At 33.9% G+C, this 19714-nt stretch overlaps 1 protein-coding gene across 1 annotated transcript; it reads right to left on the bottom strand.

The window, feature by feature from the left end:
* Positions 1 to 1069: 1069 nt before the first annotated feature.
* Positions 1070 to 10752, bottom strand: LOC138698788 (uncharacterized). The gene is made up of 3 exons (XM_069825012.1): positions 10706 to 10752; positions 4998 to 5684; positions 1070 to 1330 (listed from the first exon to the last, which is right to left on the bottom strand). Exons 1-2 carry the CDS (start codon positions 10712 to 10714, stop codon positions 5013 to 5015), a joined length of 681 nt encoding a protein of 226 aa, XP_069681113.1. The 5' UTR covers positions 10715 to 10752; the 3' UTR covers positions 1070 to 1330; positions 4998 to 5012.
* Between the last annotated feature and the right edge of the window lie 8962 nt (positions 10753 to 19714).

The following is a 19714-nucleotide window of genomic DNA, read 5'->3' as shown; positions in this document are numbered from 1 at the left end:
ACAGAAAATAGGAAAGACTGGATAATGCTGGGTTTGCAGTGAAAGGCCTGCTCTTTGGCAGAAGACTGTGAATGAATGAATGAAATTTGCTTAAAATAAAATACTTTTGTGCGAGATCGTGCGTATTTGCTTGGTTTCCGCACAAAACCAAGCCGCGGAAAGTCTAAAATTCCTCATTCAGTATTCCCAACCTAACACACATAACAATTTCCTTCTTCTTACCGCTTAAGTTACATATTGATTTTACTGCTTTAGGCTTTTAACATATTATTTTTAGAGATTTTCAATATAGTAATAATTATAAATTGGAAACTTACCACTGCAATTTCATCTAAATTGCACTGTTAATTATTGTTTTTAAATATTTGCAAAAATTAAGTAAACTCCACAACTCCACTAAAGTTACTGCATTCGTGATGCAAGTAACATTAAGGAAGCCGTGAAAAAGTCAACAAGATTCCAGACTCATCATAGACTGGGGGGAAAAAAAAGACAGACGTATATCACGGCCTACTGGAGTATAGTAAACACAGAAAACATTTTAAAGCAACAATGTTGAAGATAGATATTTTTGTTTTGCAAATTTGCCGTCATTGAACAGAAACCAAGATGGAGATTTCATTGCAACTAATTAGAAATTCCTCTTTCAGGTATGTAATAAACGATCTTCGCACAAAATAATGTACGATACACGAGCGGTATGTTTTCTTTCAACTACGTTCCGCTTTTTCAAACTTTTCCTCGAACATGAAAACTTCAACATACCGCTCTTGTAACGCATATTACTATTTTTCTATTTTAACACTGCATATATCCTAGTTTTTAAATGCATACGTGCATACATATTTTTCCGTTTTTAGTGCATATGAATCCGTCTTCTGATAATGACACTCAAATCCTCTGTTACTTCGCTATAAATTTTTGTTACACATATCCGTTAGCGCTGTTATTCACAGGTTTATCTTGAGGTGTATATTAAATTATTTTCCGGTAGTGATTACTAATAACAGTGAAAGTGCCCCAGGGGCACCGAATTACACGGATGGTTTAGGTAATGAGTTGACAATAATTAATAATGGTAACAGGTTTATTTATAAACACATTATATATTTATTGTTCACAGAACATAAACGCATGACATATTAGTACAATGGGCTGGCACAAAGCAAAGCTCTTTAAATAACAATAGGCCTACAGTTGTATTATTCATAATGCGGGAACTGTGAATCCATCCGCTTGTCTAAACGCTGCTTCATCCTCGCCGTGGTCCGTGTACGAGACATGCTGCTCCATTCCTGTTCTTCACAAGTGCTTTAATGTTTCGTCGCTCCTGCAACATTTCAAAATTCATGCGATTATTACACAAGTAAGCAATTAAGAACCTGGTGTCTTGCCCACTCTCATTCCTCTGAACATTTCGCATCAAATCAGCTTTGTAAAATTGGAGAGATCATCTGAGTTTTACGAGTTCACCATAAAAATAATATTTTGTAATACAGTATAACCTCAAATGTTTATCCACGAATTTCATATTTGCAGAAGGCTGGTATGTTTTTATAATCTCTGCTTTCACCTGAAAAATATTTCCAATGCACTCATGCAGTAGGAATTATCTAATATATAGTAATGTCACAAGAGGTCTGAGATTTGCGGAATAATTGATTTGGGAAACCTCAGACTTCGAGTGACACTTATTAGGACTATTTCGTGAATAAAATAAAAATGTAAATAATATATTCCTAAAATTCGCTCACAAAATGTTAACAATTGAATATTTATGAATACTTAACCTATTCAGACATTGTGAAGTCGAAATAGATGAATAACGATTACTACAATAAAAACAATTGAATGTTATTCAGTAATGCCTATTGAGAAAAGCGAAATACAGGTTTAAAAATGTTAATTACAGTACATGTACTGCGCTTTTCTCTTGTTATTATAACGAAATACGTTTTCATTATCTGCTGAAATCATAGTATAGTAATTTTATAGTATAATTACAAATAACTTGATTAATACATTAATTAAATGAACAATTGTTTTGAAGGAGTGTCATTTTCTCTAGATACAATGGAGATGGAATTAGAAGATGAAGATGTAGATGTGGAAGTAGGATTTCGCACTTTATTTAGTACAATGGATTCTTGCTCATCGATTTACGTGAAAACAGTTGGCGACAAAACAAAAGAATGACCATGCGATAAATTGATAGTGATAAATCGAGTTGCAGAAATTGTCGCGATGTTTGACTGTGATTAGTTGGCTGGGTAATCTCAGACCTCCAGTGATATTTATTAGGAGTATTTCGTGAATAAAATAAAAATGTAAATAATATAGCCCTAAAATTCGCTCACAAAATGTTAACAATTGTAGGCCTATATTTATGAATACTTAACCTATTCAGAAATTGTGAAGTCGAAATAGATGAATAACGATTAGCCCTACTGCAATAAAGAAATTGAATGTTATTCAGTAATGCCAAGTGAGAAAAGCGAAATGCAGGTTTAAACATGTTAATTACATGTACTGCGCTTTTCTCTTGTTATTATAACAGAAATACGTTTTCATTATCTGCTGAAATTATAATTTAATTTAAACATTTTATAGTATAATTACAAATAACCTGATTAATACATTAATTAAATGAACAATTGTTGTGAAGGAGTGTCATTTTCTTTAGTTACAATGGACATGGAATCTGAAGATGAAGATGTAGAATGTAGAAGTAGGATTTCGCACTTTATTTAGTACAATGGATTCATGCTCACCGATTTGCGTTAAAACAGTTGGCGACACTGACTAAACAAAAGAACGACCATGCGATATTGATAATGATAAATCGAGCTACAGAAATTATCGCGATGTATGACTGTGATTGGTTGTAATTCAAAATTTCATTACAGTTCATTGGCCGAAAATGGAATGACGTCATATAAACCAAATAATGTAACCAAATTTGGCATGAGAAAATAGTTTTCACCAGCAATTTAATTTCGCTTTTAAACTCATGTTTCTTACCATTAAAATAATTATCATGATAGGAAACATTCGTTAAGGTCAATTAAATTACCAGAAAACTATATTGTTGTTGAAATATTGCACTCCTATTTTTATTTCTGGAATGTCTCATTAATGAAAGTTTTACCACGTTATTTTATAGAATAATTTGAACATGAGTGTCAGAGAACGCAAGTTTTAATTTTATAAGGACCGTATATGTCGACATATGCACAAAAATTGCGCCAAGTTGCTTGAATTCCTGTTTATTGCTGATTTGAGTTTTGCTCTTCCACACAGATTGCGTGGGAATAAATTATCACTAACTGACCAATTAGTTCAAAACACTCTCAGCAGAATACTGCGGTATTGATTCCAGAATTACAGGATCATTTATTTGGTTAATGAGGTCGGGATCGGGGTCACATTTATCGACTAAACTTGAAATGTTGACGCGAACAGATTATGTTAACATGTAAAATTCTCTTCACATTAAAATAACACAGTTTTGTAATTATTTCTGCAACATATTACATAACAAGAAGTAAACGGAACTTATGGACACATTACACTAAATAAAACTTAGCAATGATACGCAATAAAGTTATAATATAATATTTTACTGAGCTCCATACACTGAAATAGAAAACCCGAACAAACATTACGGCCTGGTCCAGATCGAAAAAGCATTGACTGTGCCGTATTTCGCATTTTTGTGAAAAGCTATGTAAACTGTGAAATGTTCGTTATCGTTTGTAATAACTGTAAATGGCTAAAATACAATAATTTGAATAATAATATGGGACAAGGAGACGTTTGTAGTACTATAAATTGTAAGAAAAATAGGTTAGAGTTATCCTTCTTCCGAAAGATCCAGGAAGGTGAGTTTATAGAATATAATACATATTTTATGAAAATAATATATAAACCTTATGTATTTCATATTTCAATAGTGGAAGGAAGGTATTAATTTTTTCAAAAGAACACAATATCGAAAGTACAATATATTTTATCGTCTGCTAGGAAAAGAGTCTGTGATGAGGAGATAGTAGCGATCCTGTTGGTGAGCAACTATCTATGGATGCATATTTCAACTGTTTATGTTTGCATATTTAGTAAGTATTAAGCTTCGTGACTGTATACAGGGTGTTTCAAAAATAGAGGGCATAATTTCAAGTATGTATTCCTGACATGAAGACAATACAAAAAGTTCATTACAACATGTGTCCGAAAATCCTTGCTTTCCGAGTTATGATATTCACCGGAACGTTTTTCTTCCCACAGGTAGGTGCCGTGACAGAAGATATTAACAGAGGACACTCTGACAATTAATTCCGAGGTGAAGGATACTTTGAGTGTTGTGTTTGACGTACTGTGCGACATGCACTCAAATCAGGAGCTGACAGAAGTGCACTTCATGTACAGTAAGGCGGACAATGCTGCGCTGGCTCGTCGTTTTTTACCGGAGACGTATCCTGATCGATGGATAGGTAGAAGTGGCCCAATTGCTTGACCTTCACGCTCACCTGATTTCAACGCTATCGATTTCTACTTATGGGGCCATTTAAAATCATTGGTGTATTCGTCTCCGGTGCCTGACATGGAATCGCTTCGGAATCGAATTGTGGCAGGTTGTGAGGAAATACGCAATACTCCTGGAATTTGGGATAGTGTTCGCAGGGCCATGAGACATCGATGTGAGGCCTGTATTCAAGCAGGAGGTGGACATTTTTGAACATCTGCTGTAAAGACAACTACCTGCGGGAAGAAAAACGTTCCTGTGAATATCACTGTTTTGAAGGCCATAACTCGGAAACCAAGCATTTCCGAACACATGTTTTAATGAACTTTTCGTACTGTCTACATATGAGGAATACATACCTGAAATCATGCCCTCTATTTTTGAAACACCCTGTATAGTAGACTGTGATTGTATTCTGTTGTAAGACCGAAGCACTTACTAACTCCAAGGCAGACAAAGTATCAAAATTACTTACCTAAGGAAAATTAAATTATCTGATGAACGCAGGCGGTGCTGGAAGTGGTGGCAACAGTGGTGCAGGCTTATGTGGTGCTGGTGGACCATACACTGGATCGGGTGGTGGTGGTGGAGCATATGGTAGTGGGGGCGCAGGTGGTGGTGGTGGTGGTGGAGGCGGTGGTGGTGGGGGAGGCGGTGGAGGCGGTGGTGGGGCGTATATTGGTGGCGGTGGAGGGGCGTATATCGGTGGGGGTGGTGGTGGTGGAGGAGGAGGTGGGGCTACGTATGCTGGGGGAGGTGGAGGAGCTACATACACTGGAGGAGGCGGTGGAGGTGGTGGAGGCGGTGGAGGTGGAGGAGCTGGTGGTCCATAAACTGGATCAGGCGGTGCAGGTGGACCATAAATTGGCGCAGGTGGTGGAGGTGGCGGTGGGGGTGGCGGCGGCGGTGGTGGAGGCGGTGGCGGTGGTGGAGGTGGCGGAGCGTACACTGGCGGTGGAGGCGGTGGACCATAAACTGGATCAGGTGGTGCAGGCGGGCCATAAATTGGATCAGGTGGTGGAGGTGGCGGCGGGGGTGGTGGGGGAGGCGGCGGAGGTGGAGGCGGGCCGTACTCCCTCGGAGGGTCGTACGGTGGACTGACTATGGGTGGTGCATAATCGGATAACACTAGACCAACAGCCCCAAGCAGCAACAGCAGCTTCTGGAAACAGCAAAAATTTCGTTTTGTAGGCTAAATAAGGGGAGAGTTGGGTAGTATCGGACATCGGGTAATATCGGACAGTGAGTTTCTTTCATCTACAGAGCGTTCACCTACGGGTGGGGCCAGGAAAGCGGCCTGCCTGCAGTGTCGCTTACGGGAATCGTCTATCAGTAAGCTTCCGCTTTCTATACTAATAGCATGCACATAAGAATTTTTCTACGTTGTACTAACCTTGTTTTAGGCGATGTTGGAAGTGAATTATTAAATGGAAATTCACAATACCGTCCACAATACTTTGTAAAATCCAATCACAAAACAGAACTCGTTTTTCATCGTCTCTAGGCCGTAATTCATGCACGATACTCTCTCTGTAGAGTTTTAATATTAAAAGTTTAGCAGCAGTAAAGACTGATGTTTTTGAAACACTAACTTCCTGTGAAACACGTCTTACAGATTTTTTTTAAGGACAGCGTGTAAATGATGCATTGATTTCGCCAGTTTTTTTCTTCCTTCAATACTTTTGGATTTCGCGTAGGAATTGCAGGATTTAGCGACCATGTTGTCCTTAGTTTGTTAACAGGACGTCTAACGGTTTCTCTACCCGGATATTTCACTCCAAATTGCCTACGCACCACTCTAAATGACTCTCTTTTCACATATGCATCATACATCATAAAAACTCTCAGTTCAAGCGTGAATTTTGCGTTTTGCATTGTTACCAAATTTTACACACACTCTGAATATTTAAGCAACTGTGTCAAGAAACTGCACTGTACGTGTTAAATACTGCAACATCTGGCTCTCAACTGATAACTTGTCGACCTTGATTGTGGAGCGTGTCTCAACAACTGCGCGCACAAAGCGGCGTACCAGCACATGCCGCTTTCCTGGCCCCACCCGTAGGCGAACGCTCTGTACAACCAGATGATAGTTACGTTGACATGGTTACGTTTCTGTGATGTCGCATTCAGTTACGTAACCACGTCATTCAGGTACTGCCATCTGTGGTAGATGAAAGAAACGCACTGTCCGATATTACCCGATGTCCGATACTACCCAACTCTCCCCTACTCGTGCTCTATTATTTAAGGTCATTTATCCAGCTTTACTTGACTAAATTTATCTGTTTATTCCATGTATAAATATCTTTAATTCCAGTTAATAAATGAGAAAGGAATAGTAATACAATGTAGAAAGTGACAGGGGATTTATTATGGTATTTTTTTTTTTTTTTTTTTTTTTTTTTTTTTAGAAAATGAAGCTATGATGTATACTTTACACTTTGACATTGTTTTAGAACCCTACGGCGGTTGCGCCATTAATTACGCCATCTTTAAAAGGGCTGCTGCACTCATTAAGTCCCACTTTCAAACCCATTTTCCCGTCCTTTTTTTTTTACCCATTTCTCTGCATTCACGTTGCTAAGGTTTCTACATATTTTATGCTAAAATTTTTAGTATCTACACGTTCTTTAAAGTATTCTTAACAAAATTGTGTTGGCATTTTTAAATAGATTATTTTTTTATATAAAAATGTAATGTGTGCTTACAGAAATTTTACAAATTTCAATACGAATAGGTTTAATTTTTTCCCCAATTTTTACAAAGTGAAACTAAAATAATATGAGAACATAGGAACTTTCCAAAGACAACAAAGATGTTGTAAAAATATTTCAGACACTATGGTTAAAGACTGGGGGGGAGATGACAAATTTTGAAAATATGTAAATTATTTATTTCAAATTCAAATAAGTATTGAACTACTGAATATATAAATATGAACTACGAGTAAAAACGCGTCGTTAATGATATCACTAGGAGTCTGTGTACAAAGAATCGACTATCTAGCTTAAAAATATATGAAATAGAAATTTCACCATAGCAATCCTTAACTACGTACGTGAAACAAATCGGAAAAGGTATTTGTGCGAGATCGTGCGTATTTGCTTGTTTTCCGACCAGAACCAATACGCGGTAAGTGTGAAATACCACATTCAGTATTCCCAACGTAACACACATAACAATTTCCCTCTTCTTACCGCTTAAGCGCGACATTCATTTTACTGCTTCAGGCTTTTAACATATTATTTTTAGAGACGTTTAACATAGTAATAATTATAAATTGGAAACTTACCGCTGCAATTTCACCTAAATTGCAATGTTAATTATTGTTTTTAAATACTTGCAACAATTAAGTAAAGTCTACTACTCCACGAAAGCTATTGTATTCCTGATACAAGTAACATTAAGGAAGCCGTGAAAAAATCATCAAGACTCCAGATGCCGATGTTATTACTGCAATATGTTATATAAATAATATTGTTAAAATATTAAAATGAAAAATAAATCATTACATAACCTTACCGTTTGTTTGAAGTTCGCATTTATAGACTGGGGGGAAAAAAAAGACAGACGTATATCACGGCCTGCTGGAGTATAGATATTTTTGTTTTCTAAAGTTGCCGTCATTAAACAGAAACCAACATGGAGATTTCATTGCAACTAATTAGAAATTCGTCTTTCAGGTATGTAATAAACGATCTTCGCACAAAATAATGTACGATATACGAGCGGTATGTTTCTTTTCATGTTCTCGGAAATTAAAAAAGCTCAACTACGTTTCGCTTTTTCAATCTTCTCCTCGAACATGAAAACGTCAACATACCGCTCTTGTAACGTAGGCCTATATTACTATTAAGGTGTACCAGAATCTACGTAGTTACACCCGATATACATAGCGAACAGTAAGTAATGTAATTAATTTCGGGGTGGGGGAGTATTCTTTAAGATATTTCAAAACAAAAACTATCATACAATTTTGCTCGTTTTTGCTTTCTTTTCGAGATAAAAAATATTTTATATGAAACATTTCATAGTTTGTTTTTGGAAAGTCATTGATTTAATTCCCAATATGCTTAATCAATTTAAGAAAAGATGATAGTATAATTATTACACTAAATGATTGAAAGGATTTTAGTTTTGTCCTTTAAAAGTGCAGAAATTTGATCCGAACAAAATAAATATAACGTTGTAAAATTCCTTTGCAGAACGAAAAATTACATTTGTTCAGTTCAAATTTCTACACGTTTAAAGCACAAAACTAAAATTCTCTCATTCATTTATTGTCATAATACACTGCTCTTTTAAATTAACTGAACATATTGGGAATTAAATCAATAACTTTTCAAAAACACGCTATGAAATGTTTCATATAAAACAATTTTTATCTCGAAAGGAAACAAAAACGATCAAAATTACATTAAAGTTTGAAATATTATCTCAAAGAATAACCCCATGAAATTAATGACACTACTTTCGGTTCACCGTGTATATGACACTATTCATTTTGACTCACTATAAGTACTTTTAATGATTACAATAATGGTGATTGTAAATCATGGTATGTAAATTTCCAATCCGTCATTTTTATTTGTGACTCAGGAAAATCATGAAAAATCTCAGTCAAATTGGAAGGCCACGGGATTTGAACCCATGATCTCCGGAATGGGAATCCAGTGCGTTACAACTGAGCCACCTCGATCTGTACGATTCTATTAAAACTTCATTAATTTTTTTCGATAATCATACGTCGCCGGTTGCTAAGGAGCAAAATGTGCGTAGGGTAGGGCCTCTTGCAGGAATGGTAACGGAAATTTTCCCACATAAACGTTAAAACTTAAAAAGTGATAAAATTATTCAACCCATAGTAGGTATGTGACAGTCCTTTGTTTTACATAAGCCTCCTTCAATTTGTATCCATAATGTAAAGAGTGTTATTTATGGTATTGTATTATATTGTATTTATTAACATCCCATGGTATTCATACATTACTTACAGCTAAAATATGGAACAAGTCAAAAAACTTAATACTATTATAAAGTCTTAATTTATAGTCACAGTCTAGATGAAATATACACAGACGAGGTTTACAATATAGTCTACTAGTAAAACAGAAAGTTTTAGTATCAATTTCATGAAGCGTTATTGAATGTCATGAATTCACCTACAGAATAGAAGGCGTGAGAAATTAGGTACTTCTTTAATTTGGCCCTAAATAATTTTATGTTTTGAGTTTCATTTTTTATATCGATAGGGAGGCTATTAAAAATGTTTACTGCCATATAACGCACTCCTTTTTGATAGCAAGATAGACTTGCCGATGGAGTATGAAAGTCATTTTCTTGACGTGTATTTATGCTATGAACTGTTGAATTAGTTACAAAGTTTTCACGATTACATACGAGGAAGATTATTAATGAAAAGATATATACTGACAAGCCATGGGCATTATGTGTAGTTTTTTTGAAAATAGTCCTACAAGATTCCCTAGATTTGGCACCTACTATTATTGTAATTACTATTTTTTGTAAGGGAAATATACTGTTACTATCAGTGGAATTTCCCTAGAATATTATTCCAAAACTCATTATCGAGTGGAAGTATGCAAAGTATATTGTTTTTAAGGTATTGATATTTACTATCTTTTGCATAGATCTAATAGCAAAACAAGCTGAATTTAGTTTGGGGGTAATTTCTTTAATATGATTTTTCCAATTTAACACATTATCGATTTTTAAGACAAAAAATTTGGTTGTTGTTGTTTCTAATAGAGATATATTGTTAATTATTGCGCTAGAAATTTGCGGGGTTGAATTTGGACAGGATTTAAATTGAATTATGTTAGTTTTGTTACAATTTAATACCAATTTATTGACTGAGAACCAGTCATTTGTTTTAAAGAGAATTTCCTCTGTTGAAGATTGGAATTTGTTGGAGTTATTGGCTGTAATTACTATACTTGGTTGTTCAACTTTATTGGAGGGGTAACTCTTTTATCTAAATGTTATGTAATTTAAAGATGTTAATTTGTCATTTGTAAAGCAGAACATAGCAAACGGTATTGGATCTAGGAGTTAGATTTAATTTATGATTCTATTTACATTTTTCGATTTTATAGAGAGCCAGTTGAAAATATGTTAAATGAATAAGATGTGATGTGCAGTTGTTTGTGTGGTACTTACCAGGCTCATGGCTGCTTACTTCTTGTAACTGGTTGCTATAAGCTGAATGGTAAATAACATACCGGTCGAATCTTATATAGCTGAGGCCCACAGTGACGTATGGCGTATGGCGGGGGTTGGTTTCGAAACAGCAGCTAGTGAAAACTTGGAATTACAATGAAGGGTGGTTCCGAAATAATCGCTTGTGTAGAAAGTTAGGACTTTCTAAAATACAACTACGCATATTAAGCGCGCATACAGTTTTATTTAAATACTTAGAGAATTACAATGTATACACATCTTTATGTGCCTAAAGTTTGATTTTTCTTGTCTATAGACGCTATCTACCCGGTCCAATTCTTCCAGTATTTTCTCTCTCATCCCTGTTCTGACCTTTGCATAACTCTACCTCTATTTTTCTCCCAGGCGAACACCTTTCTGGATAACTTTCCTCTTAAATTATTCCCACATGGACATATCAATTCAATTGCTTGTACTTCACCTCACATTTTATTGTAACTCTGCATCTTCTTATTGTAACTGGTTCCTTCTGTAAATTACTTAATTATGTATAAGGAAACTCCCATGTTTAGTCAATATTCCATTATATGTAAACTCATAAATTAGACAGTGATTTTATGAGTAGCTACTACCATTAATACTACTGATCTTATTGTTATTGGTATGTAAATATTACTTCAGATAATGTTGCAGGAAAGGCCTCATTGCCTTAATCCTGCAGAATAAATAAATAAATAAATAAATAAATAAATAAATAAATAAATAAATAAATAAATAAATAAATAAATAAATAAATAAATAAATAAATAAATAAATAAGTAGCAGAATAAATAAATAAATAAATAAATAAATAAATATATATATATATATATAAGTAAATAAATAAATAAATACCTGGATAGATGAATAGCTCGATAGGTAGGTAGACAGACAGATAAGTAAATAAATGAGTAAACGAACGAACAAATGAACGAATAAACAGACAAATAAGTAGCAGAATAAATAAATAAATAAATAAATAAATAAATAAATAAATAAATAAGAAAGTACATAAGTAAATGATTAAGTAAGTGATTGAATGAATAAATAAATAAATAAATAAATAATAAGGGAGTACATAAGTAAATGATTAAGTAAGCGATTTAATAAATAAATAAATAAATACATAATAAGAAAGTACATAGGTAAATAATTAAGTCAATGAATAAATAAATAAATAAATAAATAAATAAATAATAAGAAAATACATAAGTAAATAATTAAGTAAATGATTACACAAATGAATAAATAATTGAAGCGTCGGCTGGAACAACGTTGTAAGTTACAAAATTTTCATTCGACGTGTTTCCGTGTAATAATGTTGTATGTCATGTTACCTTGCTATACTCTTTGGCTTGCAACTGTCCATCAATGCAGTACGTGAAATTTGTCCACTCAAAAGTTTGCTACTCTATAAGAACAACGTTGTACGTGTACTCATTTTTGCAGCTCCTGTAAATTTTACTAACTGTAACTTATAACGTTGTTCCAGCCGACGCTTCACTTAATAAGAAAGTACATAAGTAAATGATGAAGTAAATTAATATATGAATAAATGAATGAAAAAATAAAAATAAATAAATAATAAGGAAGTATATAAGTAAATGAATAAATGAATGAATAAATAAATAATTGGTTAATGGGTTAGCGGGTTAATGAGTGAGTGAGTGAGTAAATAAGTAAATAAGTAAATTAATGAATAACTAAATGATTTAATAGTTAATAAATATATAAATAATTAAAAATAAATATAACAAATTAAATAATAAGTATGTAAATATATAAATATGTAAATAAGTAAATGAGTAAATAAATAAATAAATAAATAGTTTAATAAACAAATAAGTAGATTAATAAAGTAATAAATTAATAAATATGTAATAAATAAATAACAAATAGTTATTAAAAACAAATAGTTAATGAATAACTAAATAAAAAAAATAGATAAACGGACAAATATACAAATGAGTAGATAAAATTCATTCATTTTGCTACAACGTTTTCAACGACGGGACTTTTGAATCGCCCAATATTAAAAAAAGAACATTATTTTATAATTTTTATATTTTCTATGGGTCATTATTCAATAATATAATATAAATTATTAAATGTTCGAAATGCTTCACAGAAATTGATGTATGATTTTGATAGTGCTAATAGTATTCCTCTCCTAGATATTAGTAAGTTGTGACAAAAAAATCTTGGTATCAGGAGGGTTAAAGTAACAAGTATTTTATTATTTTAGTACCACCCTGTTTCAGAATGCAGATGTTTACAGGTTCCTCAAATACTTGAGAGAAGGTGAAAGTTACTCCTAGATCCTTGTTTCCACATGCGTGTTGAAGTTTGCTGCGTACGTCATGTGAATACCTGAGCGAGCATCTTTATAATTTTAATCCGCGGAGAGTATAAAGGGCTAATTCCTTCTTTATGACTCAATGCAATGCCTCTGCTTACACAAACCTTCATCAGTATTTTTACTTCCTCATTATAAGAATGATGTAAAATCGATGTATAATTTACAAGACATCGCTGTTAATAATCTAGAAGAGTAAAATAAGAAGATTTAATTCTTCTTAAAACTTTCACTTCTCTTCAGACTAAGCATTGTTCTCAGAACCAGTGGTTATTTCTCATCGCAAATAATTTGGAAGCCAGGAACAACAAGTGGGCAGGTCTTTTAAGAGGATTATTGAAAACAGCTACCTTCACTGAGTTGAGTCAATTTCATAATGCAATGTTCTTTGGAAGGGACAGAAGTAGCGTATATGAATGCCTTGTTTTTGTGGTGGCGGCATATTCTGGATCACTAGCCTGCAGCGGTCCTAGTTCAAGTTCCGGTTATGTCTGAGATTTTTCATTCAGAAATGCATAGTTACAATTATGTTAAGAAGGACGCACTGGGGTTCATAATAATCATTATTTGTCACAAGCATCAAGTAAATAGTATGGGCATAGATAGATAGATGAATTTAATGTCATTCAACGATTTACAGCCATAGAAAACGTCAGAGTAGATATATATAATACATGGCTACTACAATATGAATAAATGTAATAATAAAATCAAAAATAAAAATATACAATCACTAGATAATCACAAAAACAGGTTTAAAGTTTTAAAAGACATAGTATAAAATCAGGTTTAAATGTACAGATTTGTCAATTACATGAGGTTAAAAGAAATAGTATCTAAAATGTAATATTGCTAAAATCATTGACACTCTAGATTGGATTTGCCATCAAAGTCCTTCTCACCATCCTTCTGAAAGTAAAATTAGACGTGTTTCTTATATGCAATGGTAAAGAATTATAAAGTTTATAAGATATGGAAATAAAACTATTGCTTGTAGTACTATATTAATAATAATATAATAATAATAATAATAATAATAATAATAATAATTCTTTATTTATACTGGCAGAGTTAAGGCCATAGGGCCTTCTCTTACACTCTACCAGGTCACAAAGTATATAAGCAGTTAAAATTTAACAAAACGTTAAAGAACAAAATACTAACATATTAAAAATAATAATAATAATAATAATAATAATAATAATAACAATAATAGCATAATCAAATCGACACTAAACAACATGAAAATAATACCATAATAGAAAAAAAGAAAGTAAAATACATTTGAATATAGTGAAAGCAACTCATTTAGTACAAATGGTTAATATGGAAAAACGTAAGGAAGAATATAACAAAATGGAATGTAAAATAATAATAAAAAAGAAAAGAAAAATACGAAAATTAAATAAAATTGACGATAAAAAGGCTATGATAATAAATTCATCGGCTGATAAAGAAAACAAAAAGGGGAAAGGAATGAAAAAGAAGTATATAGCCTATATTTTTACAAAACTATGGCAGAGAAAAGGGCTTATAACTGAAAGGAATCTATTTAAAAAAGTGCAATTTTGATTTATTTTTGAAACTAGACAATGTCCGACAGTCTCTGACATGTTGTGGTAGAGAGTTCCAGAGATGAGCTGCAGAGACGGTGAAAGATGAGTTGTTGAGTGTGATCAGTTCTTCTTCTTCTTTTTCTTCTTCTTCTTTTTCTTCTTCTTCTTCTTCTTTTTCTTCATGGCTGGGCTGAAAGCCTGTTCCATCTCGTGTGTGCAGCCGTATGCAACATCCGACGATATGATCACATATCACCGTCCTTCGCAAGTCTCTCGTGGCTCCGACTTAAAGAACGCAGAACTTTACACTCTTTGTCTTTACTCTTTCGAATTCTGCACACCTCAACACCAAATTACCTTTCGTCTCGTTTCTCTTATCTATACTCTAACCACGACGTAAATACCAGATCACTTATCTGTGGCACGCTAAGTATACCTCTTCATAGAACATCTCGTTATTCATCATCTTTTACAGTATCCACCTCGCGTCAATGGAATTCCTTGTCACAAAGTATTAGGGGTTGCAAGACAATAAACACCTTTAAAAACAGCTTAAAAGATAACCTTATTAGCATTTCACTCCAATCATATTGATTTAAACTATCACTGACTACATTGTTACTTCTTTCTTTAGACATCATCCTGATAGTGCTGTATTTTCAAAATTGTCTCATAATAATCTCTTTCTATTATCTAATATTATTTGAAATATATTAACATTCTATGTATTTTAGTTTAATTCTGCTACACAGTTTATTTCAGTGTTTAATTAATAGTTCATAGTATTTTGTTCTTTAATTCGTAAATAACTCTTGAATACATGTAGCTCTCATCTAAATCAAATTGTTGAATTCTTTGTAAGTTCATGCATATGTATAAATACTTTTTGCTGGTTGAGTGGAAGAGAAGGCCTTACGGCCTTAACTCTGCCAGCTAAAATAAATCATTAATATTATTATTATTATTATTATTATTATTATTATCTCAAACAATCTTCCCATCGTGTACTCTGTCTTACGATGGATCGATTTTCTTTTAAGTAATTATTTGACACCGTCGAACAATATTCAATATTCATAATTCTAGAAGTTGATTGGATAATGCTAAAGAATAACGGAAAATTAAATATTGCGAATGAAACTGGAAAAGTTGTCATAAGCAGGTCGCGGATTTTGATGACACATCTTTTTTTCTCTACATCCTTTGCAACACCTGTAAATATATAAAACCTGGATACGAGGTGCTGGTTCTAGAAGTGTAGACTACGGTTTTTACGTCATTTTGGTCATTTTTCGCTGTTTTAATCTTTTAGGTCCTTTTTTAAATTTTGAGGACTTTTTTGTCTTCTTTTTTAATTTTAAGGTGTTTTTTTTAGTCATTTAAGCTGAAGACTTCAATGAAGAACTGAAATGTCTCAATATAGAAAAACTCCCAAAATTTGTATTGGCACTAGCCCTTCAAATGCGGAATCTGAAAAGAATTTTCTCGATAGTAAGTGATGTCAAAAGAAAGAAGAGAAATAGAATAGGAGATGAAGCTCTCGACTGAATTGTTCTTGTACGCGCTGCCTTCCAAACAAAAGAATTACGTTAGACAAAATTGCAGGATATATATTTTGTGCACAGTCATTAAAGTATTCTCAGGAGAAAGCTTTAAAACAGCGCAGATGAAGACTAATTTACACACAGAGATCTGTCACTCTTCAAATGCCTCTGCTGTCAGCGAGGATGTAGAAAGAAGCTTCTCAATGTAGTTATAACGTCTTCATATTTCAGAATCTTCGGATGTACACTGTCTATTGCAATGGAAAGGAGTGCTTTTAATTTTAGGCATAATTTGTATTACTTATGTGTAGAATTGTTTATTTTTGGTCATTTTCTAATATTTTGGGTCAATTTATAAGTCATTTTTAGGGTTTTTAGGTCATCAATATCCGTGCCCTAGTCATAAGTTTAAAAATTCCCTCTCCGACACAAATTTTCCCCTTTTCCCCCCCTCAAGGCACCAATCTTCCCCGGAATGTGGGAAATTTCCCTCTATCTGTCGTCACTGCTCCTAATCATATTTTGTTACGGACTCATTCTCCTATTTGTCAGTTCTTCTAATAATCGGGCGCAGGTTCGATTCCCGCTTGGGCTGATTACGTGGTTGACTGTTTTCCGAGATTTACCAATTTTAAGGAAAATGTCAGGTAATCTAGAGTACGCCATTAGGAAAGTCCAGGATAACAAAGAGGGTTTGGAATTGAACGGGTTATATCAGCTGCTTGTCTATGCGGATGACGTGAATATGTTAGGAGAAAACCACAAACGTTTAGGGAAAACACGGGAATTTTACTGGAAGCAAGTAAAGAGATAGGTTTGGAAGTAAATCCCGAAAAGACAAAGTATATGATTATGTCTCGTGACCAGAATATTGTACGAAATGGAAATATAAAAATTGGAAATTTATCTTTTGAAGAGGTGGAGAAGTTCAAATTCCTTGGAGCAACAGTAACAAATATAAATGATACTCGGGAGGAAATTAAAAACATAATAAATATGAGAAATGTCTGTTATTATTCCGTTGAGAAGCTTTTATCATCTAGTCTGCTGTGAAAAAATCTGAAAGTAAGAATTTATAAAACAGTTATATTACCGGTTGTTCTTTATGGTTGTGAAACTTGGACTCTCACTTTGAGAGAGGAACACAGGTTAAGGGTGTTTGAGAATAAGTTTCTCAGGAAAATATTTGGGGCTAAGAGGGATGAAGTTAGAGGAGAATGGAGAAAGTTACACAACACAGAACTGCACGCATTGTATTCTTCACCTCACATAATTAGGAACATTAAATCCAGAATTTTGAGATGGGCAGGGCATGTAGCACGTATGGGCGAATCCAGAAATGCATATAGAGTGTTAGTTGGGAGGCCGGAGGGAAAAAGACCTTTGGGAAGGCCGAGACGTAGATGGGAAGATAATATTAAAATGGATTTAATGGAGGTGGGATGTGATGATAGAGAATGGATTAATCTTGCTCAGGATAGGGATCGATGGCGGGCTTATGTGAGGCGGTAATGAACCTCCGGGTTCCTTAAACGCCAGTAAGTAAGTAAGTAATCTAATGGCGAATACTCGGCCTCATCTCGCCTGATATCATCTCACTATCACCAATTCCAACGACGCTATATAACCCCGTAATTGATATAGCGTCGTTAAATAACCAAGTAAAGGATAAAAATCTGAGAGAGACAGTTCAGTCAATACATTATTTTCTCATACAACACATTCACTTGTTCAATGTCACTAAAATCGTGCATGGTTGACAGTCGATATGTCACTGTTTTTCAACAGTCCACTTTGAACACTTTTTCGCTTGGTTTGTTTTGTTTATTCGGATCAGGATGACCTCAATGTTTTGTTAGGGAGCACGCATGAGTAAACAAAACCCCTCTCTTAGCCTACCTCAGACCGCAAGTTATCTGTTTTCCCTATCAGCCTCTAGGCATAAAACCTTTAACATATCTATAAATACCGAATACCGATTTTCGTAGGCAGCAAAATAAATATAAACATGTATACCGAGTGTCCGAAACGTTCGTGTATTGAATTTAATGGATGGTAGGAGAGGCCAAATACCGAGTGTCCGAGAAGTTCATGCATTAAATTTAATGGATGGTAGGAGAGGCTAACACTAGCACAGAAGATGCTTTACAGAAAACTGGAATTATTTATAGTGGTTATTTCCACACTGAAAGTGCCAAAAATATCTAAGGTACGTTTAGGAGATCCTGAAGACCAGTACAGTCTATCCTCGCACTTTTACCGATTTTTATTGTTTTTTTAAAGACCTCATTGACTTGAACTATTCAACTTTATAATAGTATAATAATAATAATAATAATAATAATAATAATAATAATAATAATAATAACAACAATAATACTTCCTTACTTACTTACTGCCTTTTAAGGAACCCGAAGGTTCATTGCCGCCCTCACATAAGCCCGCCATTGGTCCCTATTCTGAGCAAGATTAATCCAGTCTCTATCATCATAGCCCACCTCCCTCAAATCCATTTTTAATACTACCTTCCCATCTACGTCTCGGCCTCCCTAAAGGTCTTTTTCCCTCCGGCCTCCCAACTGACACTCTATATGCATTTCTGGATTCGCCCATACGTGCTACATGCCCTGCCCATCTCAAACGTCTGGTTTTAATGTTCCTAATTATGTCAGGTGAAGAATACAATGCGTGCAGTTCTGCGTTGTGTAACTTTCTCCATTCTCCTGTAACTTCATCCCTCTTAGTCCCAAATATTTTCCTAAGCACCTTATTCTCAAACACCCTTAACCTATGTAATAATAATAATTTAATAGTAATAATAATAATAATAATAATAATAATAATAATAATAATAATAATAATAATAAACAGAATCTATGACATCATTAAGAGGACGAGAAAAGTGGACTGCTCTTTAGGCACAGATAATTAATTGATATAAACCTACTGTATAGGACTATAGAGTAGATTTATTTATGTATCATGATTTATATGAAAGTAATGCCGATCAAAGCACCTTATTCACATACATATAGGCCTAAATAAATACTTCAACTTATTTATTATTGATTATTTACATTAGCGGCCGTTTTTGTTTAGTCAACTGTCCGAAGACAGGTCTGAACCTCACAAGTAATACCAACAAGACACCACTTATGAGGCAACTAGACCAGGAGATAATGGGATAAGGTGGCCAACTACTTCCCCCCCCCCCATTGCATACATCACCGAATAGCTACGTACATATTACACTAATCAATAGCAGTAGGGGAGACTGTTGTACCTTTAGCATAGTGTACCTTTGAACATTTTTTTGTTTTTTAATTTTTGCTGCTACCTAGAGGACTCAAAATGAAGTAGAGTGTAGAGAAAGCCGCTAAGTAGCTCTGGTCGTAGTTTCAGTTTGATTTATTGCAAAGTGTGAGTTCCGTGGAGAAAATAAGTTTTTTAGTACCAAAAGTAAACATTTCGTTCATTGATGTATGTTTTCTAACACAAAACCAGATTGCATTTG

Source organism: Periplaneta americana, chromosome 4, assembly GCF_040183065.1.
Source record: "Periplaneta americana isolate PAMFEO1 chromosome 4, P.americana_PAMFEO1_priV1, whole genome shotgun sequence".
NCBI classification, from domain to species: Eukaryota; Metazoa; Arthropoda; class Insecta; order Blattodea; family Blattidae; genus Periplaneta; species Periplaneta americana.
The sequence above is the reverse complement of the archived record's forward strand: the minus strand, read 5'-3'. Positions and strand labels throughout refer to the sequence as shown.